This window comes from Coloeus monedula (genome assembly GCF_965178545.1).
Source record: "Coloeus monedula genome assembly, chromosome: 7".
Classification (NCBI taxonomy): Eukaryota; Metazoa; Chordata; class Aves; order Passeriformes; family Corvidae; genus Coloeus; species Coloeus monedula.
In genome coordinates, this window is record NC_138787.1 from 26,358,425 (window position 1) to 26,381,359 (window position 22,935).

Consider the following 22,935-nt stretch of genomic DNA (forward strand, 5'->3'; position numbering starts at 1 on the left):
TTGTCCAAGCAATAAATTTCACTTTGAAAATGACCACTTGGGAATGTTCTTTAGGCTGGTTTTCACTTTTTTTACTTGATGTCCTTGGAAGAAAAAAACTCTGTGTGGCTGAGATGTAGCCTATGCAATGCTGACTCAAGGTCACAAAAGTAAACAGTTTTTCATCCCGCCCTCGCCATTACCCAGTATTTAAAACCCGGAAGGCTGAAAGAGAGCCAGGAACATAATCAACATCCTTGTCCAGCTGGACTTGCCTACCTGTCAGAAATCTTGCCTTGCAAGAGTGTAGTGCTACCATACACAATGGCCCTATCAGTGGTAAGGGACAATGTTCAGAGTTGTTAAGTTAAGCACCTGATTTTTTTATATCGTGCTTCCTCAGAGGCTATGTGAGAATACTTACTCCTCTGTGATAGGAAGGGAAGGTGGCATCATGGTTTGTGCAAAACTGAACAGTGCATCTGTGACAGAGGCAGATTTTCCTGGGTTTGAAGGGAACTGTGACAGCTTCTCCATTCCTTCAGTAATAAACATTAATGTTTATTATTGACCTACATGTAATTCAGGGTAGCTTTGTATCACTGTTGCATACTCCTTGTACAGCTATGACCAAGTTACTTGCTCTCTAGAAGTCTCATTCTGACATCTTCAAATAATGAATAGGAAGTGGTTCTGTGTTGGGGTGAAAAAAAGTCTTTGAACACACGTGTGTGCCAAGCCTTTCCACGTAGCCTGCTCTCCTCCTGACAGTGCTGCTGTGATGTGGGTGAGACTGCCCTGCTCTCCGTAGCAGAAATGTACTGGGTTTGTGTTGGCTGTGCTGGTGAAGATTGGCAGAGACAGACTGCCTCCTTTCAGAGAGTGTCTTTGGTTTATTTATGTCCCTGCTCTGAAGTCAGAGATGAGAAAGAAAGTGTTTTGTGCTTGCACTGGGGCAGTACCAGTGCTGTTGTGTGATGTGTTTGTTTCTTTTGATACAGAAGAAGGTTCTGTGCTTGTTTCAAAGGAAGATGTCCAAGCATTGCACGCTCACCCACAGATGCATGTGGAAAAATAGCTGCAGCTGGATACTCCTGTTCACAAGAAACTGGTGATCAGGTCTGATTCTGCATTTATTTCTTCCTTTCATCTGCTTAGCAAAGCACCTAAGGCCTAGATAGCATCAGCTGTGCATCGTTCAAGTTCCTACTTCCAATCACATCTTCCTTTCAATCTCACATGGTAATCCCCAGCCATCTCCATGCTTGGCAGAAAGCCAGGTGCTTGAGGCCTGGATACCCTCCTCAGCTACTGAGAAGGGCTTTCCCCAGAGAGATCCAAGGGAAGCCCTGGGAGCCTGGTCCTGTCACTGTGCTCCCAGGTCCTTTTTGATGTCAGGAGTGCTCCTGCTTCGACTGTGTTTTCCTACTCTTGGAAAACCCGAAGCTGTCACGTCAAACAACTCTTCAGAGCTTTCTGTCCTCTAATCATACACCAGCCAAAACACAGTCAACCCTTACTCTTCCAAGTTAAGGCTTCTTTCTCAGGATCTGTGGTGTTCCACAGTAATATCTATTTAGTTGTTGTTCTAGATCCTCCTTGTTCTATTTTTTCTTTCTCTTCCCATCATCTTTAACCTTTGCCTGTGGCAGCTGTGCAATCAAATCAGAATCCAGACGAAGCTGCCTCTTGGATCCCTGCCTGCATTTAATAATAGGGCTCTGGTTGTTACTGAGGAAATAACATTACAAAGTGCATTGGCTCTCCTTTCATTCAAAAGTTTCATTAGTGATTTGGGCAATATACGGTTGTTTTAAGGTCTTAACTGCTTTCCAGAGTTCATCCTGACAGGAGATAACACAATTGCAGAATGGTCTCATCAGGCTGAGAAACTGTCTCAAAAAGCTATGTAATTTTAAAAACAGTTTAGATATAAAAATAATTTTAAAATTTTTTATAGTTTAGATGATACATCTTTAAAAATCTGATTGTAATGAAGTCTCAGAAACCCAGTGCTCAGTTTCTTGGAAGGTTTGTCTTGAGTGGACAGCCAAACCTATCCCAAAAGTTACATGAGCTGTGAAGATAAGTAGTAAAGTTGGTTTGGAGTTTTGCCATTACAGTTTTATCTCCATGATATTTGGTCATACTCTGTGTGGCTTAGAACAGTAGATTCACACTTTTTTTAACACTTGAATCTCAGTGAGAACTTGTGTTATAGAAAGGGTGTAAAAACTGAGGTTTGGAAATTACTCTTGGTAAGCAAAGCCAAAGTTTTCAGTCAATAAACTAGTTCCTAAACCACTGAATTTGAATGGGTTTGTCGGAAGTTGTGGCTGCATCTTATCTGCATCTCCCTTGTATAATTAAGAGTTCAAAAAATTTTGAAATGCTGGGACTAGAGCTCAGCAGCTTATCTTGAAAAAGAAAAAGGCTTGGCAGTGATTTTCCCACTGTAGGAATGGATGGGAAATTTTTAGTGTTGAAACACAAGTTTATACAAGTTTAGCAAGTCTAAATCTTGGTGTTTTCCAGATTGATAGAAACAGGAGACATTCAGCCCAGCCACTGAATCTAGTCCTTTAGCCCAAAATTCACCCTTACTCGTGTGACTGACTGAAAACAATGGCCCAACAATTTACAACAGGGCATAAGAACAGCAGTGCTGCTTGGAAAATCAATCCTCCACCCCTTGTGAGCCATGCTGGGACATCAGAAACCATTGGTTGCTTTCAACCCAACCTGTATTGCTATTTTGAATGGAGGTTTGTTTCTCAATTCTGTTTCAGCATTTAGCCCTCACATTCTTGGTTTAGCACAAGAAGGGACAGTGATACAGAGGCAGGAGAGAGAGTGGGAAATGAGGCTTTTTCAGTGGCCTTCTTGGGAAAGCCTTTAAGTATTCATGAAACTGTGGCCTCTGCAAAGACTCCTCTGTGCTTCGGGAATTTCTCCAGTCCAAGGCAGATTTTCTTTCCATCCCCTGAGCAGGATAGTTCCATTCTGGAATTGAGGATGGAGGGGATGCTGTATCCATCTGTGCTGGAGAATGTACTTCAAAGGAAGGTCCTATTGTTTCTTGCAGGAGATGAATTAAAGCAGAACTTCGGCTCTGGAAACTGCTACCATCAAGTCTCTCGCCTGGAAGTGATTAGGTGGCAGTACTTTTGAAAGTTTTGTATATTTAAGCTGTCTACAGAAGATGGATTCCATGTCTCCTATGAAGTACCTGAAGGTTTTTAGGATGATACTCTTCTTAAAAGCCAGGTCCCTTTGATATGCAGTCCCCCCCAAGTGCAAGTCAGAGGTGCACAGAAGGTAGGAACAGCCTGGCCTATTCTTTCCTATCCCATCCTGTTTCCTAGCACTGCTGGAATCGATCCGTGTTGATTCTGGCACAGTCCTGCGAAAGCCACCAGGGGACAAAGGCTCCTTTTGTTGGGAGCTGCAGCCTGGGGCATGGACGTGCTTCTCAGCACTTTCCTCTCGCTGGGGCATCACGCAGTGATTTCAGTGTGATTTCAGAGCCCCCTGGGGTGCGTGTGTGTCTGGTGTGTCTCGGCTCAGAGTCGCCACACTGACCAGAGAGTGTTTCCTATTGTCTTATTCTGGGAGAGGAAGAAGAGAAAAGGGATGAGTGAGGTCGAGGTTTGCACAAGGGTAAGCTAAATATTGGGTGAGTGTGACCCTTTGTGGCCAGGTGCAGGTAACAGTGAATCAACAGGGACAGACAAACGTTGTTCCCTGTTCTCTTCTACCTTCACTCTTAAAGATACTTTATGCAGCCAATCTCAGTTGTGTGTTTGTTTTGGGGTTTTGTTTTTCTTAAACCGTGTCTTTGTTCAGTAATAATGTTTGGTAATTTAACACCTTTGAAACTCTGCAGGCTGCACATCTCTGAAACTAAAGTGTGGTAGTTGGTGGGGAAAGGTGTTGGAGGAGCAGGTTGGGAATGGGGAATGAGCCAGGGAACACCCACCTGGTAAAAGAAGTTCTCCTCCCTTCTCAGGTTTCTGTTCCCCTCCATGGAAGCACTCCAGTTCCTGTCCTTGCTTGGTTGTGGTCACGCAGAGCTGTTTAAAGGCATGGGAAGTGAAACCTGTGACAGGATAGGATCCAACGGGGAGGTTTTATTCTGTGCCCCTGACTGATAAGGAAGAGAGTCAGCAGAGCACCTCTCTTTCCAGTGAGAACTCAAAAGCTCATGTTTAATCTTTGACACACTGTCCCATGCCCAGCAGGTATCTGCCACATTGTCCAATATGGGGGGGAATGGAGCAGCTGCTGACAGCAGCCTCAGTGCCTACCTCGTTCTTGCAGGTGATAGCAGAATTATTTGGGTGATGGCACTTGCCTCATGGGAATGAAGGCACAGAGATATGTGCACATGCCATTTTTGCTTTCCTGAGATACCAGTGTGGATAGCAGCAGCCATGGAACACTTGCTGGTTGCTGTCATGACTCATTTTTATTAAAGCCACGCTGAGCCAAAATTAGTGTGTAGGAGCTGCCCAGGGGGCTGGTGTGACTGTGCTGGAAGGACACTCATGTGAGCCAGCACGTGGCACACGCTGGCACCTGCAGCACCGAGGACTGAGGTGTGTCCTCTCCTGCTCCCAGCAGTGACCACAGCCATGACACTGGTGTTGCTGAATGTGGCTGAGGTAGGAGCCTTACTGGATACATAACTTTGGACAGCTGTACTGGCAGGCCTGGCACGGCTCTGTGTTTAAAGACCAAAAAAGAGATGATGTTACTTAGTTCCTCTTACTTCTGCATGGGAGTTACAGAAAACAGAGAAGGCTTTGTAAGGTTTTTAGCAAGAAATCTCATCACTATGGTTCTTTTGTTTCGTACTCCATTCACTCCAGGTTTAAGTCTTTATTCATAATTGGAGTAGATTGTACCGTGTTAGTCTTAATGAAGTGCTTGTTCTGTTGTCAGACACACCAGGTAATGGCTCCTGTTGGGGGGGTTAGACCTGGCAGACTGTGAGTTGTGTCTAAGGGGAAGGAGGTTTTTTTCCATTCCCATAGTTGAGTTGTATGTGAATGTGTCAGTGGTATTGAACAAGGTTCCCTTAAAACCATGGAGAGGAATGTACCTCATGAAAAAAAGTCTCATCCATATTCTAGATGAACTAGAGCAGGGCTTCAAACTTTTCTTATATCATGGGGCCTTAATTTTCTTTTCCAGGGGTTTGGCCTTCTCTGTAAATGCCAGATATACAGCTTGCTTTCCATAGTTGTTCTTCGTTGGCCTTGAAGTCTGCAGACCACATGCTGAAAATCACGAGACATTCTTTTGTGTTTATTGCCAGATCTGTAATTTCAACCCAGTATCTTCTGGCCTTGCTGTCTGTTTAACTCCCTGTGCTGTTTACAGTTGGGAAAAAAAAGTTGAACCACCATCCTACCCACAATCTAGCATGACTGTTGCAGAGTGAGCTCAGACACTTATTTTTTTTCCTAACCTGGTCTCCTGCATCTGGAATCCTGTGCTGATGAAACAGATTTGTTTGTGGTGATGGTCTAAAAACTCAGTGGGGTTTTTCTCCCCATTCTGAAAAAGTTGGATGAATGACATTGTACCTTTCATGTGTCATTTGTGTTCTTGGGGTACTTTTAAAGTAAAACTGGCAACCCCCACCCATGCTGTGTTGAACCACTAGAAGCACAGTATGTTGGTGCGAGCTGGACACTCCCATTCAAATATCAGCAAAGCAAAATTGCCTGCTCAGATCTGGCTGCCAGAGTGGTGAGATGGCTTTGCACCAAGTGCCTCCCTCGTTGATCCCCTTGTCTCTGCTGAGAAGGATGATTTTTGGTGATACATGGTGGAGGTTGTTTGTGATGCCTGTGTTTGCCTGGCTGTCACTGTCCATCTCACCCCTGACTGACAGTTGCTTTAATGGATAATCAGAGAAGTAGTAACTTCTACAGCAACTCTCACATGTCATCTGTGGCTGTTCTCTGATGCTTCCTACAGTGCCAGATCATCTGTTGTTGTTTTTCTGCCTTATTTCATGTATTGAAGCCCTGCCTTTCCTGTTCGCCTTGAGCATAGATCTGGAGTCTCCTCTGCAGGTTTCATTCTCAGGGAATTTCATTTTCTGAGTAGGTGAACAAAACCTTCAATCACTCTAGTCCCTGAAATCTTAGTTCCCTTCTTTTGCTGGTTTTGGCTCTTCCCTGACTTCAGCAGCAGCAAGAACAGAAGCAGGCTGGGGAACCACCAGGATAAGGGGGTCTATGTCAAAACAAAAGTTAATCTTAAGTTACCTATGGAAAAAATCCACTGCAAGGAACTGGGCAAATGAGAAGGCCTCTGTTGTATTTAATGTGTGGGATGAAGAAGGGCAAAATCTCTTGCACATAATTATTTGGAATAAAAATGCTTTAGATGTTGACTTTGTAGTAAAGATTCAAACAGGTCTCTGTTCCAGTGACAAGCTTTTCAAAAAGCTGTTTGGGAGACTGATCGTTAACGCACAGTTGTACATGACTGTCTGGAGACAGTTAATGTTTAAATGAGGCAAGTTTTAGAATAGATAACTTGCTCTGTTTGTTGTAACAAAGCATTTAAATGTATCCTGTGGGACAGAAGTACAAAAGCTTGCTTGGTCCCTTTTTGTTATTTGGCTTTTGCAGTAAATTTTGTGCAGCAGAGTGAGATGAATGGAGTGATGGCACTGAAGTGCTCCTACACTGGTGAATCTACCTGAAGTTTGGTGCTTTTGTCACTGTGGTGGTGATCTGTACTGACAGTAAAACTCACAACACGACCTGACTGGTTACTGGACATAGTTGTAATGTATGAGTTAGAATAAAGTGTGAGTTAGAAAGCATACTGTGCTGAGTTTGCTCTTGTTCCAGTGTGTGCTGTCAGGTCGTTGTGTCTTACAGCATTACAGGCCATTGAGTCTTGCAGCAGCACTGCACAGCCAGCACTGAACAGCAAAGGAGTCTGGCTGCCTTCCTCTGAGGGCAAACTTGCTGCAAGGCTGGGACATACATGTACATATTGCTGCAGAGTGAGTCCAGGACTAGAGATGTGTTAGGAGGTTCTTTGGTCCAGCTTCTTAAGTGGATTGTGCACTTGAATCCTTCCTAGTCATCCAGTGTAGTGCAAGGGTGTCTATGGCTTGTCAGTTTAACATGTTGAATATGAAATGTAATGTAAGAGGCTGTGAATGTTCTTAGATACCAGTAGGAGCTTCTCTGTTCTGTATGTGTGACTTGAAGTGTGTTAGGTGGGGTTTCAAGGCACTGGCTCCTGGTACTGAAAAGGGAATTTAGAAAAAGTTTGTGAAATACAGAAATCTTGGCATAGAAGATTTAGTGACTTTAGACATAAAGATGTCCTGATGGTGTTCTTGCAGCCCATGTTGAATGATAGAGGGGACTTCACAATGCTGTGCAGTTGCAGTTATGGTGGCATAACCAAAGGTAGGCAGCAGTGAATGTGCATTAGGTCGAAACGGAGTGATGTGGTTAAAGAGGCTTGCTGTGATCCAGAGACAGCTTGAGTTGTATCTGAACTTGCTCCCTCCTGGTAATCCTTTACAAATAAACTCTTGGGCAAGAGGAGATAAAAGCAACTAGATGCAGTTCCAGCCCTCCTTTTGTGAGTGCTGCTAGCAATGGAATAAGCGTACTTTAACCACAGAAGGTCAGCAAGGCCTTTGGGCCCCATACAGACATTATGATTTTATTGTTAGCCTCTATAACAAGATTAGCACCAAATGACTCGCAGAACAAGTCAGGTGGTCTTTAATCTTCTGTATCTGGGTTGGTATGAAGACATTTTCATTATCATGACAAGCATCGTAGCTGAAAACTTTGACTAAATCAGGTCTTCAGTGACAAGTGTTTTCTGTAGGAACTCTCAACTTTAATAAGAACAAAACACTGAAAGAGTGGTGGGTTTATTTTTTTTTTTGTTTTGTTTTGTTTTTTGTTGTTCTTTCTGTTTGGTTATTTCTGTTCGTTGTCTTGTTTTGGTTTTCTTCTTTTTTCTTTTCTTTTTTTTTTTTCCCCCCAAAAGATGAAAATTCCCACAGGGAACACATGAAGTTGTTAACGTTTTTGGTGGGAGAGAAAGCTCTGTGGTGATTTCAGAGGTGATGCTGAACTTCCTGACTGAGGGGGCAGTGGATATCACAGCTGAAGCTACAAGTTGTATGAGATTTCCCTCTGGAGTGCAGGTTCCTTTCTGATTCCTGGGATGCTTTCACTTGTGTACTTAAAAATTGCAAGCTCCTAGTGATTGCTCCAGCATGAAGATGTAATGTTCATAGTATTAATAAATAGGTGAATCTTCATAATAAATGAAGTCTATGCTAAATAAAGTTTGTGCGTTAACGACCCAGATACTCCCCTGTCTAGTAACTGCTCCTGTGATCATGGCTGACCTTTATGCAGCAAGGCCACAGGGCACAGCAGAGTTTGCCCCCATGCAGGAGTGAGCTCAGATCCAGACTAGAGTATCTTTATTTTGTCTCCATTTCAAGCTTCCTGTAAACAACACAATTGATAAAGTCAAAGCAATAAATCAGAACCACTCTGACAATATCAGTTTATATGTCATGTTGAAACTCCTCTGGAGTTTTCCTTACATTGAAGTGAAGCTTATCCCATTTTTTTTAAATGAGAAACATTAACCTATGTAAATACCAGGTGCCTTTTGCTTATCAAATGCTGTGATGGGATGGGGAAGGGAGTTGTATTTTGAAAGTGGAGATCCTGGGCTGATAATGAAAATACAATTTGAGTTAATAATTTCTGGCAAGGTAACTTGTCCTCCTTGTAACTTTACATCTCTCCCCTTTTGCTTATGATCTGAGCACGGTAAGTTTATGGTTCTTCATTGTAACTGTTTGCAAAGGACTTTGATTTGTGCAACTTTTGTAGGAGGGAACAGAGAAGCCCAGACTCTGACCCCTGAATTTCCAAGAGGCCCTTTAAACCCTTTTTGAAAGTGTGCTGAGGGTGAAGTCAGCTGCACAGGAAGGGTGAGAACTGTGTGTTTGACTCTCCTTGCAGGAGCTGGGACCATTTAGAACTGTGGCACTGCTTCTATGTACCAGATGTGTAACAAAAGCATGTGAAGATGGGGAACAGAAGAACACAAGCAAGAGGGAGGCCAGGACAGAGTAGCAGGGAGTATAACTGAGCATGTGGGTGTCTTAGCAACTGTTGATTCTGATATTTGTGTCATTTTAATGATGGCAGAGAATTGAAGGAATAATAATTATGTCTGTAGACATACAAGTGCTTTTTAGTGGATAAACAGATAAGTAATGTGGTGGGCAAGGAGTGCTCAGGTACTGGTGGCTGTAGTTCCAGTGATATACATGCCTAGGGACTGAGGTGAAGGGTGTAACTCCCCTCCTTTAGGTACTGCCCAGCTTTGCTCCATGCAGAAAGCCACAAATCATGTCTTCCTTCTGATTACTCTACTTTTTCTATAGGTGCTGTCTCTGTTCTGCTTTGAAAGGTCTTTATTGGAAATTTAAAGTCTGTCGTATGTAACAAGACAATCCCCTTCTTTATACCCTTTCATATCCGGGATTCAAAACAAAATGAGGGGGCCTGGTTTTGTCCACAAGCACTGCCACAAAGCTGGAATCCTTCAAATAAAAGCAGTGGGGTTTTCTCCCAGGTTATTGAGTATCCACCAGTTTCCCAGAGAATCTTATATTTTCAGTGAGCCCTTTTTTAGAGATGAGAGATTCCAAGTGCCAGGCTGCCTCCCTCTCACTCTGTAGTAGGATGTGACTGGGATGGTGCAAAGCAAATGCTGGTTCTTTGTGACACACCCCCTGAGGGATGATGTAGGTGAGCTGAGCCTGTGCTCGGCTCAGCCTTCTCATGTGTGCTGCTCTGCAAACCAGGGGCAGCTGCATTGATTCATATATGAAATGTTCTTGTTTCCTATGAATCCAGTTGAAATTTCAGGCCTTTCCAAGTGAGGCTGTAACATCAAGTGGTGGCATGTGAAGCTGGGCCTTGGGAGAGCTGCAGGTTGTTGACAGTTCCCCTGGTTATTAATGGCCACAGCAAGGGCTCGCAGATTCTGAGAACAGACCCTGCATTTGCTTTGGGGGAGACAGCTGGCAGTGGTGTTTGATACAGCAATATGTCTCTGCCTGGCTTTTGATTGACAGTAACACAAACTTATTCTCCCAGCCATGACTTAAACCTGGTGACATTTACAGCAGAGTTAACTTCTCTGGTCTAAGTTTAGATGGTGATTTTGTGTTTGTCTGCGTGTGTGTGCTTAATAAGATACAAAAACAGGAGAGGTCTTCTGCAAATGAAAATGTAACCGGAATTTCAAACCATGGCTGAATGTGAAAGAGGGAGGTGTTAAACCTTCATGGATTTTCGTGGACGAGTTGTGGTAGATACTTGTTTAAGATACCAGAGTGTTGAAGGGTTATTGCCTATTTTGGCACTTTGGGTTTGCTCTCATTAAATGCGTGGCAAATATTCATAACTGTGGGGCTGTCAGTATGACTGGGCGGTTTTGGGTTTTCTGGGCAAGCTGAACTTAGAATTGGCTGGTAGCCTTACCCCCACCTGTGCACAGCTAATGACATGTTTTGTGGGTGGATGTCCGTAAGCCATCTGGAAATAGCATGTGGTCTAAGCTGACTGCTGAGATTTCATTTCTTGCCTTGCATCCCTGCTACGCTTTCAGAAGAGTCTCCTGTTAATGAACCTTGTTGCAAGAGAAAAATCCTCCTGCCTCCCACAGCAGGCTAGACCAAGAGAGCAGAGCTGCCAATGTGCTTCTCAGCCTTGCCTTGAAGGATGAGGACTATCAGGGGAAGCATGTTCCGTTTAATCTTCAAGCAAATGGTACTGAAGCACAGTGAGAGAGAGAGAGGAGCAGATCCTTGTCCAGTGATGGCTGAGCCAGAAATATCCTGAGCTTATGCATAACTTGACACCGTTAAATGGTGCTTGAGTGAGAGCACTTTTTGGTCACTATTGCTTAGAGGGCTATTTCAGATTAATTACCCAAAGAGTAATGTTTTTGTCTCCCATTATAGACCTTTGGTAAGCTTCTATTCTTTCAGGAATATGACTTTCTTCTGATGCTATCTTTTGCAAGGCCTGGTCTGGCAGCAGATTTTTAACCCAAGCAGGAATATCTGCCTCTTTTACTAGGCCCTGAGGCTCCATATCCTCCACTAGGTGCATGAAGGATTTGCTCTAACGTTCCTCTGACATTATAATGAAAAATGTACCATGAAAGCTGGTGGAACTCCTCAACCCTCTGTGAACATCATGAACAACTTACTTGCCTCATGTTTCTGGAGAGGTGACATGTCACTTTAGACAGTGCTAACGGAGTTACTTGGGCAGAAAGGTGTGGTTTCAAGTGGTGCCCAGAGAAGCCATATGCATAAACCAGATGAACTGAGAACAACACCGGCATTTAGAAGAGTGGTATCATCCATTCTTTATAAGACAGGAAAGCTCCTAGGTTTGGCTTCTTTTTTGTCTGAAATGAAGGTGCAAATGTACAATCAGGGTAGCGGTACTGGGCTGCATCAATGCCCTCAGAACTGCTCTGTCATGTCAGCAGTCCCCATGTCTTTATATCCACCTTACCTTGCTTCTGTGTTCCTTGTCAGAAACAATTGGATGCTTATGACAGGGGAAAAATTTGCTGGAAAGGGTTTTTTTATCATTCCTTGTCCGCTCTGCTTCCACTTCTTTCAGTCCTTGCTCTTCAAGTTCACAAAACTACACTTACATAAGCAGCGCTAGCAGTGTTATCCACTGTCACTTGATATTTGTGGAGTGAGCTGCATCTTTTTTCTGTAGGAGACTTGAAGATTTTCAGTTGAGTGTGCTTTGCAACCTTTCTGCCCTTTGCTAAGCCGGACGCGTGGTCCAGTTTCATTCTCATTAGTGTGATAGTGCATTAGTACAGCAGCACTTCTGAAGAGTAAAACTCCAGGGTCGGGATCCCACTGTAATCAAACAAATCTGGAACAAGAAAGGCCTTTTGCCTTGAGGTCACATACGATGAATGATGATACAAAGCAGACCAGGCTTTTGGAGCTGCACTGATGCTGTAATTGGCAGTCCTGGTTGCCTGGATTTGGGATTTTCTGGGGCATGGAGTACCAGGGTGAGAGAGAAGAGTTGGTCCATCAGCACTCCTGTGAATGAAAGGAGTTCTGCTGACTGATGAATCTGATTATTTCAGCAACTGTGTATGGGATAGAACTGAAATCCCTAGGCATTCCACCATGTGACATCTGTAAAGACATGAGTGGTAGATTGGTACTGCCTTTCTTAGAGGAAAATAGAATAGGAAATACTTTTTCTTTCTGCACTTCATCAAATAAAGAGATGTTTTGAGCCATTTCTAGCTGCCTAGTGCTGTCCGTGAAATACTTTGTGGCAGTTTTAAGTTACTGTTCCTGTGTTGTTTCATGGGCCTGTTTTAATGTTGATGAATGTATGGTGCACAGCAGGAATAAAAACAATCTGAAGATCTTTTAACAGACCCCCCCTCCAACTGATTTATAGTGACCAAATTTCCTCAGTGTGCCTTTTTCTTCTCCTTAGGGAGTGACAGCTCATGTCCACTTGTTCATAATATATTCAGCATCTGTCGACACCCTTCCAGCATGAAGCTGAGCAGAGCCATCTTGTCCAAGGCTGGTAACTGAGCTCTGAGACTGCCATCAAAAATAAAAGCTGCTGAGCTTGAACCAGATCTGGATATCTGAGAACTGGAAACTGTGAAGGACAGAAGCGACTGCGTTGATAACTAGGAGCACTGCATGCTTTGCCATGTACCGTCTTTAAGGATTTAGCAGACAATGCTGCTGCTTTAGCGTATGAAGGAGCCCTCACTCTTTAAAGTAAATCAAAACAAAAAAAGCAAAAGCACCCTGAGGTGCCTGTCCCACTCTGGCTTCATCTCCCAAACTCACAAGATACAAATACTCAGCAGTCCCTGCTGTCTGGTGCAGGTGTGGCAGAACCTCAGCACAGCACTCTTGCTGCCCTGTGCTAATGTCAGCTGAGCTGTGCTCTCTCAGCTGCCCTTGGCATCTTCTTCCACATAAGAGAAAGACACTTGAGAAGCCTGCACAGCTCTATGTTGAGGACATAGTTGTGATCCTTTGGGAGGAGGGGGCAGCTGAACTCATGTCATTGCCTGCTGTGGGAACATACGTGACTGGTAACAGGGGGACAGCATCCCCTTTCACACTGCTGGTAAATCCGTGCCTGATGTAGGTGGTGAAATGTGGAAGGGCAAGGGCCCTGTTCTCCCCAAATGGTGCAATCAAGAAATGTAATTTGTACTGTACCTGATACAGGTGTGGTGAGTGTCCTTGTGTCCTTCACCTTGGTTTGTGCTTTTGGGAAAAAACAGTGAAGCATTCTGGATTGGCCTTTGCAGAGATGAAAGCATTTGCTGCCAGGCCAACCAGGTGGTCTTGGCTTAGTCTCTGTGGTATCTTCCCTCTAAAGATCTCCAAGTTCAGGGTCCATCTTGCTGGTATCTAGTAGAGCAGATCTGCTTGATGCAAATGTGTTCACAGTAGTTGTTGGAAGGAGAGAGCTTGGGCTTGGCAACCTGTTCTTAGATGGAAGAAAATCTAGGGGCTGGTCGTATGACTTAAAAAACCTGCTGATTTGTTCAGAAATGTCTTTTCTCTATCGACCACTGAGAGGGTGTTACTGTAGGGTCTTGAATAAAAGAAGGCTTCTATATTGCCAGTTTTAAAAATCCTTGTAAGCGTATTTTGAACTTTTCCTTGGACAGGTAATGAAAACCACTGGACATACTGCTGTTAAGGGAGCAGTTCTAGTCATGATTTTTTTCTTTTCCTTTTTTAAAAAATTACTTTGAGTAACATATTAGGTGGAACAATGAGCTTGGGGTGTAGCTTTTAAATATTTGCCAGTGATATTGGGAAGCTCTTGAGTTTGGGGTTTTGGAGGTTTTTTAAGTTTGTACTTTTTTCTTTAGCACTCAACTGGAGCTATTAAAGAGTAACATGAACAAATTTTTTTCCCACTGAGAGTGCTTATCTGAAGTAAAAGCAAGGGAATGCATATGGAGCTTTCCCATTTCTTCAAAGAGCTTGTTATTTATAGGCTTTTTGCCAAAGCTGATGCCACAAAAAATTGACTGAGCCCCTGGGCTTTGTGTACCCTTGAATGCCATCTTTATTTTTTTTCCTTAATGAGTCTGTATGAGGCTGGAATCAGCACAGATTAGCTGCACAGTACTTACTGTGCCTTTTGGTTTAGAATTCTGACTTGAACAAGTCCCACTGCTGTGTTCTGGGAAGCCAAGAATCAATCCATCCCACTTAGATACTGTAGCCCAGTTCTGTGGGAAGTAGCAGTGAGCCTCGCAAGAATGTAAAGGACTACGAACATTTTTTTAAAGCATTGCTTGATGACAATATACTATAGTTAGAGACAGTGTTAGCAGATCCTGATAGTGAAGGCTTCCCAGAGTGGGAGTGGCATTAAGGCAGGGAAATGTCAAAGCCCATTTTAGATAAGTGATTTGATCACAGCATGGAAATTGAAGGCAAAGTGTTTGGTACCTTCTTGAGAAAGAATTGAGTGTTGTCAGTAGGGTGGGAATGGGCTGGGGAGAAACTGTTGTAGGTTCTACTCCAAAAACAAAGATGCTTTTAATGTGGGTCCTCAGGGATGCTGGTCTTGCTGAGACAGAGAGTGGGGTCAGCAGATGTTATTGCAGATTCTGAAAACAGTAGAAAGAGAAGAAGATGTAAACAGGGAAATGAAAATCATCCTGGCCTCTTTCCTAGTGCAGAAGATTAACTGGGCTTCTGGCCCATGTCCAAGAGGGCTTTTATCTTGGGCACAGGGTTCTGCCTATGGGTATAGCAATTTTGACCTGCCAGGCAAGACAGGAGTTCTCCAACAACAGCATGCAGGACAGGTTCTTGAGCTCCAGGTACAGGAACAGCCTGAGATCCACTAAACCTGTGGAGGTAGTTGTGGGAGAAAGGTCCAGAAACTGGGGTTAGACCTGATCCTTCTCTTTGTGGTCACCTAAGGTCCTAAGACACTCAATGTCCTGTGTATTTTAAGATGCTTACTTTAGCCTGGTGAAACTTGTTGCCATGAACTCTCTCTTGAGCCCATTATGGGGAAGCAGGTTTTCCAGGAAATAATTCTGAGTGAGAAAACTGGAACTTTATTTTTTTCTATATTGACTACAGAGTGAGAGAGAAGGATGAAGCATGAAATGCAACTCAGTGTGACCACAGTGAGTCACGTTAAACTTGAGAAGTGTGTCCTGAAGGTGCAGGTCACAGTGAGGCTGCTGTTTAACAGCTGTCAGAGGAAAATACTTGAGATGAGCCTTCAAGGCAATGCAGCATGACTGGCTCCTACAGAAATTTTTTAATACAGTAGTATTTAGGAAAAGGTGGTGGCTCTTTGACACATACATGGTGTTCCTTTGGCTATGCATGCTGTTATTATCTAGTCACTCTTGGGTTTATGCTGTACTTCATGTTGTACGGAGGAAGGAATGAGGTCTTTTTGAATAGGATTTTTTTTTGACACAAAGTGATTGACCTTCACTGAAGCTGTCATCTTCTGGATTTGGGAAGAACAGCTTTGGAAGGGCCTTACAGGGTCTGTCTCTTGTGTAGAGTGAGATCAATCTGGCTTAAATCACACTCGAGATGCTTGTCTTAAGGTCTTTCCTTAGTAAAGGACCTTCATGCAGTCTATCCTAATGATTTAAAGTCTCTACTGTTCACATATTTTTTGGCTATGTGAACTGAAAATAGTATTTTTAGTTGTTTTAGAATATGGCTCTAAGCATGAAAATTCTCACATAGTTTAGCTATAGGGACACCTGTGAAAATCAAACTCAGTGTGTCTTGAGCTGAGCACTGAAAACTGGTCATCTCCTCTCTCTGTTCCTCTCTTATTTGCCAGCTGGAAATGCCAGAGATAAATTTGGTGACTCTCTGACATGCTGACCAAACACTCCTCCTTACAGCTGGATGGATGTGACATTAGAATGGCTTTTCCAGGTCATTCAGGAAGTCTCTAACAAAATGCAGTATTGAACCCTCATTTCCCAACACTTAGTTCTGTAACAGAGGCAATGTCCTGTCTTTGTGGGATCTATTGAACCTTGTTAGCAAGTAAGAAGCAAACAAGAACTGCTCTGTGTGTGCCAAGTTTGACATTGCCCTTTCCCATCTTCCGGTGATCCAAGGGCCTTGGTGATTGCTCAGCTATGGGAATAATTTCCTCAATTTAAAATGAAACGTTAATATGTTTGGTGTTTCTTCCTCTCCACCCCCATCTTCCTTTGTCCAGTTGTATGAAAGAAAGACTTAATTGTGTCAGGCTTGCATGAGGAAAGCCAGGCTGTCCCCGAAACCAGCCTGGAGTCAGGCATGGAGGGCAGGAGGACATGCCCTGCTCCTGGGGAGGGTTGGAGGGGGAGCAGATTCCCACTGCCGCTCTGCTTTTCTCCCCAAAACTGAATGCAATAACCTAAGTATTCCATGAGCACAAATCTGCTTCATTGAACAAGTCACATTGCATCTTGGCACCGAAGAAATGAGGCTTAAAAAAACTTATGGAACTTCCTTTGTTTGTACCTTATTAAGTTACGTGGCTTTGTGCTTTCCATCTGACTAAGACACTGCCGAGTATAATGTCTTCCATGGAATAATAGGCAGCAGCCTGACATCAAGGACTTATTTGTTCTGTTGCTAGTTGTCCCATTGGCACATGCCAATTTATTGCAATTCAAAATTAGCCACAGTAGTTACTGGCTTAGTGCCCACTTGGGACTTGGAGATTATGCACTGGAGTTGGCAGACACAGCAGAAGTCAGAGGTGGTGTTGGTGAGGGGTGGAGAGGTCAGGAGATGGAGTGATTTAGGGGCAGTGGGCCCATGTCAGTAAGATATAAGTGCAGTCCCTCTCTGATACAGTGGGGAGTAAGATGTGGACTTGCAGGGCTGAAGTTCCCTGGCTGTGGGCTTAATGACTTCCCCTTCATCGGGGCTGGACCACTCTAAATTCAGGTGTTTCAGAGGCAGATTTAGCTTTGACACAAAATAAATGCTTTTATTTTATTGCCTTCCTGCTCATCAGTTGCATTCCCTAAACTGGTCCTTGGCCTGGGTGACCCATATGCCGTGAAAAGTAGAGTTTTACTAGGTTATTGGTTCACAGAATTAGTCTACATGGGGTTTGTTGAGAATATTTGGGGCTTCAGGGCTTTTGTTTTGTTGCGGCATTGATAGTTCAAAAGGGAGTGAGGGAAGGTGCTGACTGAGAACTGTGGCTGCACTAAGCAGCTGGCATATATTTCTTTATTAGAAAGCATAAATGTGAATATGTTACAGTTGCTTTTTTGAGCAAAGCTGAACACATTTTAGTTGGTCTGATACTGCTTCTTGATGCTGACAGCTGCTGCATTGCCAGCAAGTGTCTGTCCTTAATGGGGATTGCTGTTCTGTGTCAGAGAGTTTGGTGGTCACAGGGCTCATGCCCCGATCTCCATTCTCTTCCTGCCCAATTCTTGAAGCAGAGCTGGAGACCCTATACTAATCAGTGTGTGGGGGGGTTGCCTTTCAGGAATATTTCCACCTGTAACAAACCTGGGAAAAAAAGGGTAAACTGCAGCCAGATAAGATGCTTCCTTTTGAGTCCTACAAAGCTGTGGTATTTAGGTAATACTCAGTCATTGTGTGAATCTAATGGTCTTTGAGGAAAACCTGCAACTTGGATATCCCAAAGCACATTTTCAAATTTGCTAAGAAAAAATGCTGTTTTTAAAGTCTATTTCATGCCTTTACTTCTCTGACCATTGCTAGCAAATGTCACATCTCTGATACGAGAATTTCTGTATTTCCCTTTTGCTGCTTCCTTACCTCGCTTCTCAAATTGTAGCAATTCCAATCTTACTGCAGATAGCTCTGCCCACAACAGCAGATTACAAACACATCAGTGATATAAGAGGAATGTGATTATTTACTGATTTGTTAATAGCATCTTGCCTTCTAGGTTCTTAAAGTGCTTTCAAAACTTCAGTTGAACTCTGAGTCTCCTTGTTTTGCTTGTTGCTTTTACTCAAATGCAGGAAAAACTGAGGCTCCATGGGTGGAATTTGGCTCTCTTTGGAGATGCTACAGTAGCTGGTCTGTGCCTGTTGATCGTAATGTGTGAGAAATGCAGAGCATTTGCAGGTCTAGCTATAATTATTAGAAGAGAACTGGTTTCTGAGAAACGCTGGAAAAGATGTCTGGTGCCTGAGGCCAAAAACGCTGGCTGGGATGACAGCCCCATCCTGTCATAGTGAACTGTACTAAATCAAGGCTGAAACCCACAGCAACACTAGAGCCTTCTCTGAAATCTGTTTCACAAGGTGTTTTGTCGGATTCATACAAAGAATTCCCTTCTTCACCCTAGCTTGCACCATCTTGAAATGGGCCCTATCCTTAAGCAGGGCCAGGACTCCTGAGGTCAAGGGCAGACCAAGGAGCCTAGCCATGGTTGCTGCTTAATCTTTTAAATGCCAGATCCATGCCTGCTTCTGGTGTGGTTTGCCACCAGACAGCAGCTGATGCATCACATCATCTCTGATCCGCCCCGAGATCTGGGAGCTGCGGTGGAGTCCTGTCTCCTGCCCTGGTAAATCTGCTCCATTAATAGCTATCAAAGGGCCTGAAGTTTCCATCCGAACTTTATCTGGCTTTGCAGTGAGCTGGAGGATTAAAAACTGTCGCAGGGGAAGGGAGGGAGCAGCCGTGGCTCACCCGGAATAGCCTGACCTATGACGGCACGTACCAGCCTGGGGAGGGGAGTTATCCTGTGAGCTCACGGGTTATTAGCAGTGAGCACAGACATGTCTGCAGTCAGCAGCACACCCAGGGCCATCTGCTCCATCCCTGCCTGGTTCGGGGAGTCCAGAGGGATTTGTTTGTACAACTTGCCAGCACAGCTCTTTGATGGGGGAGCTGGAGTAGGCTTGAGGGCCAGCATTGCGGCGCCATCCTTCTGTGTTGCTCAGATGACTTGGGGTTCGACCTCTGGGCTGTTCTTGTGGGGCAGATCTGGTTATGAGAGAGAGCATTATGAGAAGATAACCCCTGTCCTGCTGCAGGATTGTTGTCTCTCTGCTATGTCATAGCAGGTAAAAAAGGGATCATTATATGGCCAGCAGACATGGGGCACAAGCCTTCTCCCAGATGGGGAATAGTGTAGGAAGCAAGAGCAGGGTTTTTTGTGTAGCCAGGGATTCATTTCTCACAGCCGCTCTCTTGTAACTAGTTTTGTTTTCCTTGCTTTGTTCCTCTGCTGACATCCCCAAGTCGCCTGTTTAATCCACCTCTTGTCACCACTGTGGAATCACACAGGGTTTCTCCTTGCTTCCTCTCTCCTCATTCAGAGCTGCTCCCCACCTGAGCTTCCCTGTTACAGTGGGAGCTTTTTCCTTAGAGATAGACTGGGAGTTAGAGCCCTTTCCAGTGCCCAGTATTTAGCAGGAATTGTGCAGAGCACCTCAGCACAGTGGAACAAGATTTTCCCAGCTGACCAGATGATCCCAGACTAAGTGTGCATGTTCCCCAGGGGGCAATGGGACTGGAAATTAACTCCTTGGATGTGCTGGAAGCAGACACATGGCTCTGTAATGAATAGTCTGTGAGTGCTGCTCAGTGTTTTTCACCAGGAAGCACTGAGGCTGTTCTAAACCTTTGACCCTGGTGACATACTCCAGATTCCTCCCAGTTAATTGCTCTCCTTCCCTCCCCTCCAGGCCTGAAAGCATCACATCTCCTGACTGGCCAGACAGATGCATTGCCCTGTAAAAGTCTCCTCTATATCCCCAGTAATTCTATTGATCTGCACGTTGAGAACTCTGTTTTGGAATTTACAGCTTGCATACTTTGTTGTTATCAGTGATGGGCACTATTGGTGTGCCTGCTCTTTGAACACCTAGGAAGTCATCCAGCTGGTGGGAACTCTCTGCTCCATAGATCTGGCAGCTTAGGGGAGTGCAGCTGAACAATATCTGGAGGAGGTTCCCCATACCACCTGATAAGAAAGATGGGGCCATACTGAATCCTTCTCTCCTGCTGGCATGGCAGAGGAATGTGTAGCCTCAGCAGCAGTGTTGCTATGGGATGTGCTCCCCTTTGCTGGAGTGGGTGAGCACAGGAGACACCAGTGTCTGGTCTACAAGACTCTGCCAGTACAATCAACATTGCTTCTTCTCTCTCCAACAAGCTCTTATGTGCCAAGGGTTTGTGAGGAAGAAGGGAATACTCATGCTGTCTATGTCCTGCTGTGTAGACAGATTTACCAAGCACATTAGGCATTTGTAGCTGCAGTGTTTGTTGCTGGCACTTGAGCTGTAGAAAGTTGTGCTTGTAATTCTGGAGGTTCTTGATTCAGCTCTTGGTGACAAAGAGAGCACTCTTTGTGTGTGTATCCTTTTTCCTCCTTTTGCTGGCATTGGAATACCTCAGCAATTTCTGGAGGTGAAGAGAAGCTGTTGAACAGAGGGAGAATGAAAAACAGTGACTCCCTTCTAGACATTTAATCCCAGCTGAAATAAGGGGATTTAGGAGCTGTATGCTGAATGACTGCACTGATTCATCACGTCTACCACTACAGTCAGTTACTGTGGTCAGGGCTAAGATTGGAATATCCATTCATGTATGGGGGAGAGAGGACCTGAGATTAGCCAAATAGGCATAACAGGTGTCCTCCACTTCAACAGTATAAAAACAATGAGAGTGGGCCAGTAGGTGCATAGCCAGTTGGACTGAATGATTGTTGTAGGTCACTTCAAATTGAAAATATTCTGTTCTACATCCCTTTGCATGATCCTTTTCAATTCCATTTTAGGGACTAATCATGAAAGACTGATCCCTGCCTTGCAGAGGAAAAATTCCCTATGTGCTCTCTGAGAAGATCCATGCATAGCAAAGGCAGCTGGAGGAAACTGGTTTGGGTGACTGTCACGGCTCTCTGGTAGTCCCTCAGAGTCTGGAAACACTTACTAATGGTCTACCTGAAGACCTGATGTCAGTAACAGACACCTGCTATTTTCATCTTAATCCCCTTCTCCCCAAAAATAGCTGGGGTCTGTGGGTAAAGGGCTGCTCTGCTGTGCTCAGCAGAGCAAGGGAGACTCCAGCTTTCCAGTGCTTTCTGCCTCTTGGGCAGTCATGCCCTTTCCAGACAGGGCTGCCTTGCTTGTTGAGGTGCTCCCTCAGCCCCCTTTGTAGCTCACCTCTGACTCACCAAAACTTCCTGTGACTGAGGACTGGGTGGGCTTTTCTCTGGTTTTACTGTCCCTGGCTTTTTTTTTTTTCTTCTTTTTCCTGGCATGGTTAGGTTTTAGTTTTGATTAAGAGAGCTGATGTAATCGACCTTAACCAGTCACAGTGTATATTATATCCCAGTCTCCCTGCAGCTGGAGTTGCTTGGGGCATGACAAATAGCTGCTGTCCTCCTCCACAGGTTTGCCCAGACTTCTTGTGATGAACATACCTGCCAGCCCAGAACATGAAATGCTTTTTTGTTCTAAGCCTGGAAGCAATCCACTTAGCTGCATGGAGAGGGAACTAAGAGAGAGAGGTGATAAGAGAAGTAGTCTGATAAGGATTTCTTTACAGGCTATGGGGAGCTGTGCTGTGCAGGGAGGTGGCTGCTGACACTCTCAGAAGTGACACTTGGACTGAGTGTCACACAGATTAATGGTGTAAGGTCCCCAGTTGCTCTCAGCAGCCAGCCCTTGCCAAGTGTGTGCACAGTGAGAAAAGGTGGAAAGAAGGTGGGACTTTTCACTGCTCCAGCCACCCTCTCTCCCTGAGATCTCTGCACAGCTTTCTGTGTTTGAGGACTGTCCAGCTGTTCTGGGAGCAGAACCCCACCCTGTCTGGACTAGAGACTAGTGTTAAATTGGGATAAGTGTAACTACACAACACAAGGCATGTTAGGGATGTGGTTTGCGTCTTGCTGGTTCAGGAGATAAACAACTGGATTGCTATTGCCTTGTCTGCAAAAAGCGTTAGACCAGTGAAAGACAAGCCTCAGTCACGCTCTTCAGTACAGCAGCATGTAAGAGGTCTGAGTTCTTCCTGACTCATCTGTAAATCTGTTTGCAAGCTATGACTGTGTGGAAAAATATTCTGAAAATTCTGAGTGCAAGAATAAGGGTGATTTTTAAACTTCTCTCAGCCTCAGGACTAAAAACGTGCAACTGTTTCTTTGTCACTGCTTTGCTGTATCTGTGTTTGAAGTCTCCTTTCTTCACTCTCTCTGCAGGTCCTTCAGAAGCTTGGTAAAGCAGATGAAACAAAAGATGAGCAGTTTGAACAGTGTGTGCAGAACTTCAACAAACAGCTGGTAAGATAATTGGCGATATGTAATTGCACCCTGGGTTTCAGTATTAGCTTCCAGTCATCTGCTGCAATATGCAATTAAAGGCCATTAAATTAAACAATGACATAGGCCTATTGAAGTGACCCATAACTCCTAAGTTTTCACTTACAAGAAGTGACACTGTGACTTCCAGGGTCCCTTTCATCATACAGTATGATGCAAGTTGGAAGGGGCCCATCAGGATCATTGAGTCCAACTCCTGGTCCTGTGCAGGACACCCCAAGAGTCACACCATGTGCCCCAGAGCATTGTCCAAACTCTTCCTGAACTCTGTCAGGCTTGATGCTGTGACCACTTCTCTGAGGAACCTGTCCCAGTGCCCAACCACTCTCAGGGTAAAAAACCTTTTCTTGATACCCCACCTAAATCTTCCCTGCCTCAGCTTCATCCTGTTTTCTCAGTCCTGTCACTGGTCATGAGAGTGAAGAGATTGGTAAAAATAATACTTGTTCTAGACCCAATTTTAGAGAAAGAAACAGCTCAACCAGAACACTTTCTT

The 22,935-nt window shown here is 44.3% G+C and overlaps 1 protein-coding gene across 5 annotated transcripts in view; it reads left to right on the forward strand.

The window, feature by feature from the left end:
- Window positions 1–22,935, forward strand: part of BIN1 (bridging integrator 1) — a 95,290-nt gene that overhangs the window by 16,737 nt on the left and 55,618 nt on the right. For all 5 annotated transcript variants that reach the window (XM_082284659.1, XM_082284656.1, XM_082284657.1 and 2 more), the window contains exon 2: window positions 22,320–22,400. In XM_082284659.1, the coding sequence (XP_082140785.1) occupies window positions 22,320–22,400 (81 nt within the window). The remainder of the gene's footprint in view (window positions 1–22,319; window positions 22,401–22,935) is intronic.